We start from the raw sequence: 15,962 nt of genomic DNA on the forward strand, positions 1-15,962 counted from the left end.
ATTTGGAATTTCCCAACTGCTCACTTCTCAACAGATACCTGACCCCACACTGAGGCTCCAGCCATGAGGAACTGCTCTGTGTTTCAAAATAAGAGACTGTGACATCAAAGCAATCCATTCCTAAGGTCAGATGCAACTCATTTCCCCTGAAAGTTAATATGCTTACCTTTTATTTTAAGAAGGGGGCAGGGCTACGGATATAGCTCGGAAAAGTGCATTCTGTCCAACTTCCCGGATAAATACCAGCCCCAGCATCCTGATAAGAAAGCTGGGCATGGCAGTGCAGACCTCTAACCCCAGAGCTAGGGAGGCAGAGGCAGGAGGATCCATAGGGCTCACTGGCCAGCCATCCTGCTCTACTTTGTAAATTCCAGGCTAACAAGGGACCTCCATCTTAAAAAAACAAAACAAAAAACAAAGATGGACGGCTCCTGAGGAATGATACTTGAGGTTGACTTCTGATCTCTGCACACACACACATACCTGCATGCATACCTGTGTACACAAACGTGTCCACACACACAAACATGTGCACATACTTTGTTTGTTTGTTTGTTTGTTGAGACAGGGTTTCTCTTTGTAATCCTGGCTGTCCTGGAATTCACTCTGCAGACCAGGCTGGCCTTGAACACAGAGATCCACCTGCCTCTGCCTCCAAGTGCTGGGATTAAAGGCATGTGTCATCATGCCCAGCTACACATAATTCTTAAATAGTGCTAGGGATTGAACCCAAGGCCTTGTGAATATTCGGCATCTACTCAACCATTGAACTATATATACATCGTCCCACTCAGTAAAAAATTTTAAATCCATCTATTATATGTTGGAGTCTTCATGGGCACATATATTGGCTCACCTACCACCCCCCACAATGACACCAGTAATATTCAGTGCATAGATAGACAGTGGGAAGCTGACCTGCTCAGTGACAAAGCTAGAAGGTGGCAGTCAGAATCCCAAACTGCCTGCTTCCTGTTGTGTCTGCCTCTCTGAACACTGTGTTCTTTCAGCTATAACAGTCCAGGTGGTGGAGAAATTCACACTCTATGGGGACGGGGGAATCAATATTCTGCAAAATGACTCGGTGCTACTTATAGAAGCAATGGCTGTAGCTGCTATTATGGTCAAAGAAGTCTTCAGGGAAGGGAGGGCATTTGAGCTGTACCTTCATATTCATTTCTCTATTATCTGCAAGCAATGCGGATCCAGGGATGAATCAGACAAGGTCTTTTGGTTGAGGAATTCACATATGAGTGTTTGAATTCAGGGAGGCTGTGTGTGTTAAATGCCTATTAAAAGACAAAGTGGAGTCTGCTGTGGTGGCACACTCCTGTAGTCCCAGCACCTGGGGAGCTGAGGTAGATTGAGCTACACGGTGAGTGGCAGGTCAGCCAAATCTCGCCCCTCCCCCCGCCCCGCCCCCGCGCAAAGCAAGTAAACAAACAAAGACAACACAATAGAATAAGCAGGTCTGTGGTAAAGGCAAGTTTTCTAATTCGGAGTTTCAGAGAAGTCTTTTGGAAGGACTCTTGCCCCAGCTGAAATACGATGGCTAAGCAAGCGTTAGTCATAAGCAGTAAAGGCTTTCTAGGCAGAGCATAAGCATCCCACCAGCAGAGGTGAGACAGTCTCTTGGCTGGCTGGCACACTTTGTGGCTAAGCTTACTAGTTAGAGAAGCTAGAATGGGCGTGGACTTGCAGGTCTGAGTGGATCACTGAAGAGCTGGTGGACTGCCCGATGAATCTCTGGTCTCAGTGATCGCTGCTCAGTGGCGGTTCCCCTTCTCAGTCATAAAGCGTGGCTTTTTTTGTACGTGGATGAGAGCACTTCGGGAAGTCAGACCATCCATCCATCCCGACTCAGCTGGTGCCAAGCCGGTCCCCGCCCTCCACTGGAGGCTCTGTTACCGTAGCAACTAGGTTAGGGCGGAAGTGGCTTAGAGGACTGACTCTCACTAATCAGGTGACTCTCCAGACTTCTGCACGTGACACGACACCCCAGGCGCGCGCTCTACCTAATCAAGAAGCCGTCCCTGTTTCACTGACAACTGACAGCGCTCTAGAGCAATAGCCCACGAGGCTTCCCTAGGAGACCACACCCCTCAATAGCGAAAGGGCCAATTAGGCTGAGGCAAAGAGAAGTTACGCCCCAGGTTTAGCCCGGGTTTGACAGACGCAATTGAGGCCATCCTAGAGTCCCTCCGCCCCTAGCCATTGCGGCCGACGACGGACGGGCCCGCTGGCCAATAGCACGTCCCTTGGCCGCCGCCGGGTCCCGCCCTCTCAGAAACGGAACCAATGAGCACGCCAGCTCTGGGCCGGGTGGAGGGGTTGCACTGCGGTAATATGGCTCTTCCTTAGCCAGCGGCGGTGGCCAGCGCGGGCGCGGAGCTGCTGGACCTCTCGGTGCCGGGTTTCTAGGCTGTAGGGGATCGGCGAATCACAGCTCGGGAGGCAGCGGCCGATGCGGGAGGACAGCCCACCTGGCCGCTCGGCGGCTCTTGGGTCCAGATGAGCTCCTGCGCCTCGCTCGGGGGCCCGGTGCCCCTGCCACCCCCGGGCCCGTCCGCCGCGCTGACGCCCGGTGCCCCCGCGCGGGCCCTGCATGTGGAGCTGCCGTCTCAGCAGGTGAGCCGGCCGCGAGCCGGGGGGCGGAGAAGGTTGGCGGGGCTCGCGGGGCTGAGGAGGGCTGACAGGAGGAGGAGCCCCCTCCCCGGCCGTTCCCGCGCTCAGACCCCCGCATCCCTCCAAGAAGGCGCGGGGGAGCCCTGCCCCGCCGGCTGCCGCCGCGCTTTCCCTTTCGCTCCTGGATCGAGGAGTAGGTTTTCTGCACTTATTCTTAGCGTTTCGGGTGCTTCCTTCCGCTCCTCCTGAGGAAGGTATTTGGGACGTCGGGGTTTCCTTTCCAATCTCGATCCTCATGGCACACTCCACTCCCTCTGGTGAGTGCCTGGAAGGAGGATTTGTAAATATTCATAGCTTGGATCTCACGTGTGTGTGTGTGTGCGTGTGTGTGTGTGTGTGTGTGTGTAATAAGGACAAGAGAACACTGACTTTGGGGATCTGACAAAATTCTTGGCAACACCCGCCTATCAATACATCTTCCACTGGCCTCCCTCAGTCCCTCAGGGGAGACTCTGCAGGAACCTTAGCATTGAAGAGGACCTGGAGAAACTGTCAGTCATGGAGAGGTTACCGAGCTGGGTCTGTGCAAAGTGAGCACTGAATCGTCACAACTCCATGAGATAGCTGTTTTTATTGTCCCGGTTTCTCAGTTCTAGGAACAAGCTTGCCCACAGCCTCTCTGTTAGTGTTTCTGGTGGGGCTGGATTTCCAAATACAGAGTCTGACTCCAGCTTGTGCATCAGCAGCAATAGTTTGCTTTAGACTTGAAAGCAGCTGCTCCACCACCGTCCACAGGACGAGCTCCCTCAGACCCTTTCTGTAACTTTCCATCCTTGCCAGAGACAGGAAGGAGCCACACAGGAGCGCAGAGGCTATGGGAGAGAGGGCCAGGCATGGAGTGGATCGGAATGTAAAGGAAAGAGCGATGTTGCACCCCCCACCCCCCCCCCCCCCCCGGTGCCGGATGAGAAGGGAAGCAACGTTAACTGCAGATGCAAGGCTCTGTAGTAGGAGAGAATTTAGCAAATGAGAAGGCATGTGCCCTGGTTTTGTAGTGCCATTGGAGAGTGAGTTTGGAGAATATTAGGAGTTGGAAAGGAATGAGGCTTGTATTGCGTTTTGAGGTCGTGGGAGAGGATGAGAGGGTGGCTGGGAGAGTAGTCTGTGGATTGGGCATTAATATGAATTTTTGTCTGTGTGGGAGGTGGAGTGTGAGGGCCTGCTGGGAGAAGCAATAGTGAGCACTGTTAGGAGCCGCCTGGAGAAATTGGACATCTAGATGGGCATAGTTTAGGGGAGCTGTGCGAGCAAGGCGGGTTGGAGAAGAGAACATCGCATCTTTTCCTGACTAGAGCCTGTTCGAGCAATAACGGTTCAAAACTAGAAGAACTAATCCAAGCCAACTGCCGGTTCAACACAGTTCAACTCCATTTGTTAGTGTTGGTCGAGTTTCTAGTTTGGCATATAGTGTCCTAAGTGTCAGCTGGGTGCTGCGTGAGGATTTGGCATGCTACTTAAAGTTTTTTCTGGGCGTGTCGTCCTTGGACTGTGAGGCAGCCTATGTAACAAAACACATTCCTTCTGTGGTTGATATTCATTCTGCTTTCTAGACCAAATGCACAAGTTTGGGGAAACAAATATATTTTAAAATAGGCGTTTTGTTGATTAACGTATTAATTTACTCTATAATACAAGTTCCAATAGTATTGGCCTGCTTCTACCTTATCTGCTTCTGGAAAAGATTTGGGTTTGCCCAAGAAAGCCCACAAAATTATGTATAAGGTGTATGGTTTGTCTTTTTAAAATTTAATTTACTATTATTATTATTATTATTAAATCAGGGTCTCATTATAAGGCCCTTGGGTATCTTGGAACTCACTATATAGACTAGGCTGGCCTTGAACTCATAAACGCTTGCCTATGCCTCCTAAGCTTCTGGGAGTTGTGGTTGGGACTACTGGCTTGTGCCTCTGGTTTGCCTTATTTTAATTTACATACCTAATCTGGAACCTTTCCCCACCCCCCCTGTGGTTGATGAATAGCTATGGTCTACCCACTCCTCCAGGTTGGTCTCTAACTCAAAGAGGTCTGCTTGCCTCTGCTGGTAGAATTAAAGGTGTGTACACATAGTGCATACACATTTTGTTATTTTAATGTGCATTTCTTTAACTGATGTATATATCCCCCCCCCCCACACACACAGATATATCCCCCCACTACTGGAGATAGGATTTCTCTGTGTAGTCTTGGCTATCCTGGAACTCACTCTGTATACTAAGCTGGTCTCAAACTCACAGAGATCCCCCTGCCTCTGCTTCTCAAGTGCTGTAATTAAAGGTGTGCATCATCACTACCTGGCTAATATTTTAAAAGCTTCATTTATTGCCTATTGGACAGCATATCAAGCACATGGTCTCAGTTTTCCTGCCCAGCCTTATGAATTTTAATATCATTGCATATGTTTAATTGCTTCTTTAACTTCTTCTGTGAAGTGATTTTTGTGTTTTTAGAATTCACTTCTCTAATTGTTGTGCTTGATTTTTATAGTCTTGAAGAATCGTTTTTTTCTTGCCTTTTTTTGTTATTTGTATTTGAGAGAAATAGGTTGGAAGCTATAGCCGTTGTTATTATTATTATTATCTTTATTTTTGTGTGTATGTGCTCCCGTTTCTGTGTGTTTAGGGAGCAGAACACTAGGAGGTCACAGGACGGCCTCAGGTGTTGGCTTCCACCTTGTTTGAGAAGGCGAATCTTGTTTTCTCTGTGGCGTATGCCAAGCTTGCTGGCCTGTAAGCTTCAAGGAGTCTCCTGTCTCCATTTCTATAGTAGTTTCTGGATTACAGGCACATGGGCTATCTAGCCTGGCTTTATGTGACTTCTACGGATCTGAACTCAAGTCTTCTCAACATTCAGGGCAATGCTAGCCCACTGAGCCATCTCTCCTGGTCCCTACCACCGCCGCCGCTGCTGCCACCACCACCACCACCACCACTGCAATCATGGGATTGACCCCAGGACTTCGCACAAGCTAGGGAAGTCCTCTGTTTTCTTTTACTGAGTTATTGCTTCAACTCGTTACCTTTTTTTTTTTTTTGACAGGGCCTCATTACATAACCCTGATTGGCCTTTAACTCACAGAGACCTTACCTGTTTCTGTTTCCCTAGTGCTGGGATTAAAGTTGTGTACTACACACCCAACCCTTTTCTCAGGTTTTGTTTTGTTTTTTTTGTTTTTTTTTTGGAAAATGTTAGCATTTAATTAACTTCCGGTGTGGCTTTTAAGCCACCAGAACACAGGCATCTCCAACACCCTTAATCTTCTCTTCAGCTCTTCTGCTGGAGAATTTGGCCTTCACAATGACAGGTTGCTTAGGGAGATTTCCCTTGCCCAGAACTTTGTGGTAGCCTGATCGAACAACATCAATGATGGGAGCAGCTCCAGTCTTGTTTTTTGCTGCATTGACCCACGTCTGCTCACTGACCAATGTCCACAGTTTATCCAGGTTGACTGTTGGGCAGAAGCTCTGGTTCCTCTTCAAGTGGTAATGCCACATACCAACTTTCCCAAAGTAACCTGGGTGATATTTGTCAAAGTTGATTCTGTGGTGATGTGTGCCTCCAGCATTCCCGCGGCTGCCTGGGGGCTTGCGGTGCTTACTGATGCGGCCGTGGCCGTGGCTCACGTGGCCCCGGAGTTCCCAGGTCTTCCTCAGTCTGGATGGCATGGCGGTGGCAGAAAGGGAAAAGCAGTTTTTTTGTTTTGTTTTGTTTTGTTTTGTTTTCTCTGAGACAGGGTTTCTCTGTATAGCCCTGGCTATCCTGGAACTCACTCTGTAGACCAGGCTGGCCTCGAACTCAGAAATCCGCCTGCCTCTGCCTCCCAAGTGCTGGGATTAAAGGCGTGCACCACCATGCCCGGCTATTTTGTTTGTTTTGAGACAAGGAGTCATAAAATAGCTCAGGCTGGCTTTGAGCTTGATCTGTAGCCCAGTCAGGCCTTGAATTAAAAAAAAAAATATATATATATAGATTTATTTATTTTATTTTGTACTTATGAGTATTTTGCCTGAATGTGACACGCATCAGATGTGTGTCTGGTGTTTGCAAAGTACAGAAGAGGGTGTCAGATCCCCTGGAACTGGAGTTACAGTGGGATTGAACCTGGGTCTTCTGTAAGAACAGTAAGTGCTCTTAACCTCTGAGCTGTCCGTCCAGCCTTCCATCTTAATTTTTTTTTTCTCAAGTGTGGAGCTCAGTGCCATCAAGAACATCTTGGAAATGCTTGGCACTTTATCATCAGCCTTGAAGACCCTGCACACATAATAAACAGCTCCCCCTTTCTTTTCCCTCCCACCAGCCCTCTCGGCAAAGCTCCCTGTACTTTCTGCTTCTGTCGGTTTGACCTCCTGGGTTCTTCAGGCCTGGGGATTCTTACCGTGTTTGTGCTTTTATGCCTGCGTGATTTCCCTCAGCATAGTGATTTCAGGGTCGTCATCATTGTTGTCCCTGTCGTGGTGGGCGCTCCTGTCAGAGCCCCTCCTGTGCAGATTACCCACTGTGTGCGAGTCCTGAGTTTGAAATACTCATCTGTCTAGTTAAAGACTCGCCCTTATTTTCTGTGCATAAATCCCAGGTGGCATTTAGTTGGCCTCCTTTGACAATTTCTTACACTTTCTTTCTTTCTTTGATGCTCTTGGTTTTTTTTTTTTTTTTTTTTTAAAGATTTATTTATTTATTATATGTAAGTACACTGTAGCTGTCTGTCTTCAGACGCACCAGAAGAGGGCATCAGATCTCATTACGGGTGGTTGTGAGCCACCATGTGGTTGCTGGGATTTGAACTTCGGACCTTTGGAAGAGCAGTCGGGTGCTCTTACCCACTGAGCCATCTCACCAGCCCGCTCTTGGTTGTTTTGAGTACTGTTTTGTGTGACGTTTTGTGTGACGTTGTGTGTGATGATCCTGTCCTGGCATTAGCATGGATTGTTTTTCATGGTTATGCTGGAGTTGTGGGCTTTTAAGAGCAAGACTCAAGAGTGAAGTGCCATTTTTATCATAGCAGATGTATATATATACACTGTTACACTACTTGTCTCCATGGATTTGAACTTTGGTCCTCACCAGCTGAGGTGTTAACCTCCTTGCCCCACTTCCCCCAAAATTGCACTTCTGATACCAAGCGTGGGAATTTCCCCAGAACCATGTAGTCTTCCACCGGGTACCAGTAGCATGGCCTATAATTAAACTTGAGACTAGCTACCTAGAGTTAGTATCTAGTCCACAGGTTAAAGGCTCAGCCCCGCCCCCTTGCCATTCTGATGCCAATCTCAAACCTGGGCCTTCCAGAACTTCTGGCCAATTGGCTATAAATGCAGGGTATTTCCAGTCCTCTAGGTTTTGATCATCTGCTAGAGTGGCTCACAAGACCAGAAAAACCTTTCAGTTTATTGGTTTATTGTAAAGGAGATGGGGAGCAGCCAGACAGAAGAGACTGGTTAGGAAACGGGGTGGATGGAAGCTTCCGAGTCCTCAGGCTGTCTGCCCTCAGTTCCTGAGATCGTTGTGTAGACACCATCAGTGGTTTGTTGAGTCATCAGCGTGACTCTAGAGGGGAGTGGGGCCGATAGTCCCGCCATGCAGGAGCTGCCATGCAGGACTAGACAAACTAGAAAGTGCTCCCAGGAAATGATTTGGGTCAGGAACCATGGTCAAACGCCTAAACCGGAAAAGAAGATTTCCCTTTGCGCTCCTTGTTGGGGAAATTAGAAGGTAAAATGCTGTGCCAGGGACTGAAGACCAAGATGAGCTTTTCTTACACATCACCATAGGTAGTGAGCAGGCTGGGCTCACCACAGCATCACCACAGGTAGTGAGCAAGTGGTGCTCACCACAGCATCCCCACACAGCAGGCGGGGCTCACCAGGGCACCCTGCTGGAAACCTGCTTGTGCCACCCCACTCCTTTCCACTGCACTCCTGGGGACCTTCTGTCTCTCTCTGTGAAGGCCACACTTAAGGAGTGGGGATTTTTGCTTCCTTGCCCTTGAGGACAGATATCTACATAAATTATTTGCAGTGCTTCAGTGGACATTCCTATCCTTTTACAGATGAGGAACCTAGGGTCTCACTAACTTCTCAAAAGTCACGGGAAGCATCCACCTAGGGATGCTGTTCTTGGCCCCCAATTCCCATTTACTGTAGCCACCCACTCCAACAGCATCTGCCCCTAGCAACGTGTTGCTTATGAAGTGGTAACTCAGTATTTAGTCACTATGTGACTTCCTTTAAATAATTTACTAGCTTACAGAGGTGATTGGATAGTGTCTTACTTAGATACTTAGGGATCTGTGAACAGATACCGTGACCAATGCAAGTCTTACAAAGGTCAACATTTCATTGGGGTTGGCTTACAGGTTCAGAGGTTCAGTCCATTATCATCAAGGCCAGAGCATGGCAGCATCCAAGCAGGCATGGTATAGGAGGAGTTGAGAGTTCTACATCTTCACCTGAAGGCTGCTAGCAGAACACTCACTTCCAGGCAGCAAGGACGAGGGTCTTTTTTGTTTGTTTGTTTGTTTTGGTTTTTTGAGACAGGGTTTCTCTGAGTAGCCCTGGCTGTCATGGAACTCACTCTGTAGACCAGGCTGGACTCGAACTCAGAAATGCGCCTGCCTCTGCCTCCCGAGTGCTGGGATCAAGGGCATGTGCTACCACTGCCTGGCACAGGATGAGGGTCTTAAAGCCCACACCCACAGTGACACACCTACTCCAGCAAGACCACACCCCTTAATAATGTCACTCCCTGGCCCAAGTATATACAAACCATCACAGATAGGATTGAAACACTAACAAGATGACAGACGCAGATAGTATGTTTAATGTGGTTGCCAGTGGGGTGTTCATTCCCCATTACATGCTTGTGATTATCATACATTTTTTTTTTTTTTTGAGACAGCTTCTCACTAAAAAGTCTAGGTTGGCCTTAAACTCAGAGATCCACCTGCCTCTCAAATTCTGGGGTTAGAGGTGTGCACCACTATGTCTGGCTATATATACTTGCTTCTTAAAGCCAACTTAATGTTTCTTCTTCTTTTTTAGTATGTTGTGTTGGTAATGCCAGGGCAGGCACAAAGGACAGCCGAATCGTATAGGGAACAGATGCCTTGGTCAGCACAGTGCTCTGCCCTGTACCATTATTCCATCCATTAATATGTATCAAACCTCTTTGATCAAAGGAAAGAGATGCAATCCATAGTTGTGTATCTGTAAGATAAAGGCACGGAAACTTCTGAGCAGGGCTGGCTCTTGTAACAAAACCATGAGGAAGCTTTGGAAGCTGCCTGTGGGCATCTTAAAGTCATTACTTTACCCGACAAAATGCCATCAGGAACTTAAGTGCTTTCTGTGTTGTGATTTCTTTGTTCTTCCTGTGAAGATGTTTAGTTTTGCTTTAAAAGGAAAAGCTATGTTCTTATTTTGTGTTTACTTCAAGATTTCTTCACGGGATCACAGTTCTTAGTTCTGGGGTAGAAAATCCAGAAGTGAAACTGACTGGAAATAGGGCCGAATTGAAAGTTGGGTCTGCTGTGTGGGGCTGACCAAATTTACCTCCCACCGTTTGCGGATGTGTAGTTTACTTTTACTTACTTTCTTACGGCAGCTCCAGGAGTCCTAGAGCTCACTGTGTAGACGAGGCTGGTCTTGAACTCTTAGAGACCAAGTGCTGAGATTAAAGGCGTTCACCACCCAGCACAGTGGGCCACAGATGTATATTTTTAATTTTTAATAAACTATGCAGTTCTACCTGCAAGCCAAGACATACTTCTGCTATGGCAAACAAGAAATCATGGTCATTTTTAGTGTACTGGGATATGATGAGGAGGATATAATATACTCTCTGATTATAAAATTGGGAGTTTAGTTTAGAAAAATTAAAGACAAATCTGTTTTAAAAATCTGGTTGAAATATTTGCATTTGTATACTTTAGGTTTAATGGCATTAGAACTTTCTTATGTGGGAGAGCTATTTATTTATTAAATAGCTTTTAATAAAAAAAGCTATTTATTTTATTAAAAAATTAGATTTATCTTCTTAGTTATTTGTTTGTTTATGTATATGAGTACTCTATGCCTGCATAGACTGAAGAGGGCATCAGATCTCATCACAGATGGTTGTGAGCCACCATGCGGTTGCTGGGAATTGAACTCAGGACCTCTGGAAGAGCAGTCAGTGCTCTTAACTTCTGAGCCATCTCTCCAGCCCCTAATTTTTTTTTTTTTTTTGGTTTTTCGAGACAGGGTTTTTCTGTATAGCCCTGGCTGTCCTGGAACTCACTTTGTAGACCAGGCTGGCCTCGAACTCAGAAATCCGCCTGCCACTGCCTCCTGAGTGCTGGCCTAATTTTATTTTTATGTGTGGGTGTTTTGTGTGCATGTATGGCTATGCACCACATGCATGCATTGCCCTGGAGGCTGGAAGATAATGGGTCCCCTGGAACCGGAGTCACATATGGTTGTTACCATGTGGTGCTGGGAATCCAACCTGGGCCTCTTGCATGAGCAAGTGCTCATCAGTACTGTACCCTCTCTCCAGTCCCCCCACTCACCCTTCTAGTTTGTAGTTGATATTGTTGTCCATCTTACTTTAAGGTGGAAATTCAAGTTTTGGAATAGTGGGACTTTACAGACATAAAAATTTAAAAATGTGATGTTCTCAGAGGCAAAACTATTTGCCAGCCCATGAATGTGCTCCAGAGACCTCAGGGACTTTATCAGAGCTCTAGGGAGTGCCTGCCTCTCCAGCACCGGGTCTTCCCAGCTGGTCCGAGCGAGCGAGTGCACAGAGAGGCTGGTTCTATAACTCCTTTCTGGGCTTTGACATGGTGTCCCCCAGCTCGGTTTGACTTTAGGCTGGAACTAAAGTGGAGCTGTGGCATTGCTTTAAATTTCCCCTCAAGGGCAGGGCTGGACACTCACTCTGCTCCTGTCCCATTCTCCAGGGCTGCTCTTCCTGTTCTGTTTCTGGTGCTTTATCAAGCCTGTCCAGTTTTGAAAAATTTGAATATTCTTAGGAACATCGAATTCTCTACCTCCTTAAGTTTCGGAAAGAGCCAACATCTGGTGACTGTGGTTTTTCTCCACGCCAGCAGTTTGGTTCTGTGTAATATTTAGCACTGATTGCTGTAGACGTTAGTTGTAATGTTATTAGGCATTTTGTAAAACTGAAAGCTAACCAAGTGTGCTTGTTGAGGCTAAGATAAGTAACCCTGAAGCTGAGCATTAGAACCCGCACTCAGTGGTCCATGGAAATAGGTAGCATTTCTTCGTGTTATGGTGGTTAGACTATCCTAAGAGATGTGGCCAGACCTTTTAAAATAACAAGATATATCAGGAAGCTGACACTAGTGTCTGCCTTTGGTTTCAGTCCTTAAGTTCTTAAGTAAGGAAAAAAGGGAACAAATGACAGAAATTGGGAATTGGGCTTCAGATTTGTTTCCTATGAACAACTTGGTGATCTTTACCACGACTGTAGTTTGAACTCTTAAGTAACTTCGTTGTTTATATTAGCCAATTCTGTGTGCTGAGTGGGAAAGCCGTCCGGGTGGCCATTTCTCCAGTAGATATCTGTGATGTGCCTTTTGACTGTGTGAGCACTGGGCCCGACAGGAATGTCTGCATTCTGCCAGCCAGACTGTGTCTTTGGGAGGATATGGAGTATTTTCTCCTTCAATTCCAAACATTCTTTGTAAGAGAGCTAATCTAGAAAACCGTTAAAAAGTCTTCAAAATGAAAATAGTTTTATTTAGACTTAGAAGGAATATTTAAAATGTCCCATTCGGAAAGAGGAAAGTCCTTGGGAATATTGTTACTACTTAAATGTTAACTTCCTGGCCCATGAGGAGCCTGCCGAGCTTTGATTCATGGGTGTAGTTACAGAACCACAGTCGTTACTTGTGTGTTGTGCACATAGGAAGGTATTTTGGGCTTTTTTTTTTTTTACATGAAGTGACTAAACAGAGTTTATTCTATGTGGAAGATTTTCAGGATGGATAGGACAATAAAGAGCCCTCTGCCTCTACTCTGTTATCTCTGCCAGAAAAACATCAGTTACTTATTAGATTTGTAGAATTGCAGAGTTTGTCTTCTTTTTAAAAAATATTTTAAATTACATAATCATTGATTTATTTCTGTACCTATTTGGTGGCGGTAGAACCACTTTTGTGAGTCACTTCTCTTCTGCCACGTAGGCCCTGGAGTGGCCTTGGGTTGTCAGCCTTTGTGGAAACAACCATCTTGTCCTTCTTTTTCCCCCTCTTTTGCTCTTTTTTTTTGTTTTTTTTTTTTTTTTTGTTGTTGTTGTTGTTTTTGTGGCAAAGTTTCTCTGTGCCCTGGAACTCTTGCTGTAGCTCAAGCTGGCCTCAGAAAGATCTGCCTGCCTCTGCCTCCTGAGCACAGGGATTAAAGAGAGGTCTGTACCACCACCACCCAGACTCTTGGTTTGTTTAGTTTTTAGATAGGATCTCAGCCCAGGCTGGTCTGGAACTCGCCATGTAGTTTAGCGTGGCCTCAAATTCCTATCAGCCCTCATGTGTCAATCACCTTGGTGCAGGGGTAACGGGCCTTTGCCATCGTTCCCAGGTGTTACCGCTCGACTGGTTATAAGACTGAGATGCGGCTGAGGGTTTTTACCCCTCTGTCCTACTGAGCCAGCCTCTCACAGTTGATGGTTTGCCTGGCTCTTTGGTTCAGTTCTGCAGCTGTTTACCTGGAGTTAGTCTTAGATCTTGGAAGTTGACGGTTGATCCTTACAAAACTTTTGCTTCAGACTGCTGTTGCAACTCTTGGGCTACCTATACTTCAGATGTGAGCAGGGAGCTCCCATGCCCCTCGCCCACGGTTCAGTTATTTGCAGCAATAGCTCCTGGAAATCAGCAAACCAGCTTACTTACAGCACACAGCACTAGAACTCCAATGGTAAGGTGTGGGGAAGGGTCTGGGCTTGTGTGACCTGCTGGGTATCCCATCCTCTCTGTGGCCCCTTTGTGCTCAGCTCACGATGTCCTGCATCTGTTGCTCAGGATTCACAGTAATTCTGTTAACTCAGGCAGGCTTGAGTAAACAGTCCTCTCTGCCTCCTCCAGCCTCCAGTCCTCCTCCCCACTCAGGTAGGGAGCTCCTGCTCTCTAATCATGCCTTGTCCTTTTGTGCAGAAGCTCTCCGCGGCTTATATTCCAATTTAGTTAGTTGATTGTGTGCCCTTTGCCGCTCGCTCTCTGTGGCTCACATTCCAGTTTGGCTAGCTGATCACATGTCCGTTTCAGAACACCTCTGGTATTAGCTTTCTGTTACAATGAAGAAAGAAGAAAAGAAGAATCAATTATGAAAAGGGTGGGCTTTTGGAAATTTGGAGTTAGAAGGCATCAATCCATGACCTCATTGCTTGCCCTTATGGTGAAACAGCCTGGACTCTGTGAGCACAGCAGCTCAAAGCTGTCCCTCCTGACTGGGGAATCCCAACATCCCTTTAAGGGTACATGCTCTGAAGACTCCACTAAATCTGAGCTCTTGAAGTTTGTCACACTTCCCAGTGGTGCTATCCCAGGGACCAAGCCATTAACACACAGGCCTTTGGGGACGTTCTAGACCTGGTCTCTGGTTCCCTTCAGTTCAGGATCCAGCTGCCATCCAGGTTTAGTCAATTTATAAACAAAGAACACAGGCTTTGCCTTTTAAAAGTGTCAAGGCTAGGGATGGTGTGGCTCAGTGGTAAATCTCTTACCTAGCTTGCATGAAGCTGGTGGGTTCAGTTCCAGCAGAGAGAGAGAGAGGGAGGGAGGGAGGGAGGGAGGGAGAGAGAGAGAGAGAGAGAGAGAGAGAGAGAGAGAGAGAGAGAGAGAGAGAGAGAGAGAAGGAAGGAGGAAGAGAGAGGGAGAGAGACAGATCCTAGTACTTGGAACTTTTTGAGTTCCTTTTGCAGTAATGGTATTCAGAGGTGTTGCTAGCAAATCACAAGTAGTTAGGAGATAATAAAATGATCTGGTTTATTACGATATGGCACGCAAGGAGAAGATTTGTGATTGCTGGAGGGTTGGGGCCCTGCGCTTGTTTGTGAAGCTTGATTAGAATGAGAGGAACAAGAGGACCTCGCTACGTAAAGGACCATGGGTTAAATTTCTAAGAAAGGATGCAGCTGGAGTAAGGAGAAGTCAAAGTTCTGCCTTAGAAATACCAAGTTCTGGCTTATGGTAGTCTCTGCCTGGGATCAGCATGCCCATGCTAAATGCATCTCAGTGTCTTGAACCTTCCTAAAGAATTGTCTAGAGCTTGATAGTAGGACCTGAACTTTTGTTTTCAGAATCAGAAGTTGATAGCACAGGCGGAACCATAGGCCTGCAATGCTCGGAAGACAGTGGATGGACACGGCTGGCTGTTGTAACTGGGTAGAATACATGAGACCTAAAAGGCCAAGAGGCCTCACAGGTTTTGAAGCCGGGTGTCTCAGGGGCAAGCTTGGTGCACCCATCTGGGAGATCAGGCCCAGTTTCACTTTTGCTTCTTACTAACAGTGTGAAGTGAGTACTCCCTGCTTTGATTCAGGCTTTCTCATTAAAAAATAAGTCTGGATTCTGTAGATCTCTGCTTCCATTGAAAACATGCATTTGAAGTACCCAGTGACACAGTTAGAATAAGGGATCTACTTGAGTAGGTCAGTGCTGTGCTAGTACCTAGGGTCTGCATAGAAACACATTCGCTGGTGGTGCAGGGTCCCCAGGCTTAGACAACTTTCAGAGGCCTCTCAGCTCTACAGTTCTGGAATTCTAGTCATTGACTGTTTTGGGGTGAGGTCTGTTTTCCTTCTCTTTTCTCACCAATATGAAGATAGCTGAGTTCTAGCCTGTCTCTTTCCTTCAGTCCCAGGTCCAGTTACCTTTCTCACTGACAGCCATGTACTTCCTTGACAGCCACGCTCTTAACAGCCCCGCCCCCATCTGTTTATCAGCTTATTTTTATAAAGTTCCTCACTGTTTCTGCAGGGCCTTCACACCCGTTGCTTTATTCTCCAACAAGCCACATAGGTGCACGGATGGACATGTCTACACTCTGCAGGAAGGGACACAGCCAGTGGTTGCTCACTAGCGCTTATAGAGCATCCCTCAAGTTCAGGGTTACAGTAGCCTGAGCTTTCACTGTGTTGCACTTCTACAGGGAATGGCTGTTACATATGTCTGCATTTAAAGATTTATTGCAAGGGGGCTGGAGAGAGATGGCTTTTCGGACCTTGAAAAGCAGCCTGTTTTCTGGGTGAGCTAGGGTTAAACCCCGGAGACCCAGCAGATA

At 46.8% G+C, this 15,962-nt stretch overlaps 1 protein-coding gene and 1 pseudogene across 2 annotated transcripts in view; one reads left to right on the forward strand and one right to left on the reverse strand.

Annotated features, from left to right (window-relative positions):
* Nucleotides 1–2,282: 2,282 nt before the first annotated feature.
* Uvrag (UV radiation resistance associated) overlaps nt 2,283–15,962 on the forward strand; it is a 265,993-nt gene continuing 252,313 nt past the window's right edge. The window contains exon 1 of one of the 2 annotated variants that reach the window (XM_029479367.2): nt 2,283–2,628. In XM_029479367.2, coding sequence (XP_029335227.1) covers nt 2,606–2,628 — 23 coding nt within the window. In that variant the 5' untranslated portion in view covers nt 2,283–2,605. The remainder of the gene's footprint in view (nt 2,629–15,962) is intronic. The other variant, XM_021167360.3, reaches the window with a different exon arrangement.
* On the reverse strand, nt 5,904–6,484 carry LOC110298237 (large ribosomal subunit protein uL15 pseudogene; annotated as a pseudogene).

This window comes from Mus caroli, unplaced genomic scaffold, assembly GCF_978045245.1.
Source record: "Mus caroli unplaced genomic scaffold, Mus_caroli_1 scaffold_8, whole genome shotgun sequence".
NCBI lineage: Eukaryota > Metazoa > Chordata > Mammalia > Rodentia > Muridae > Mus > Mus caroli.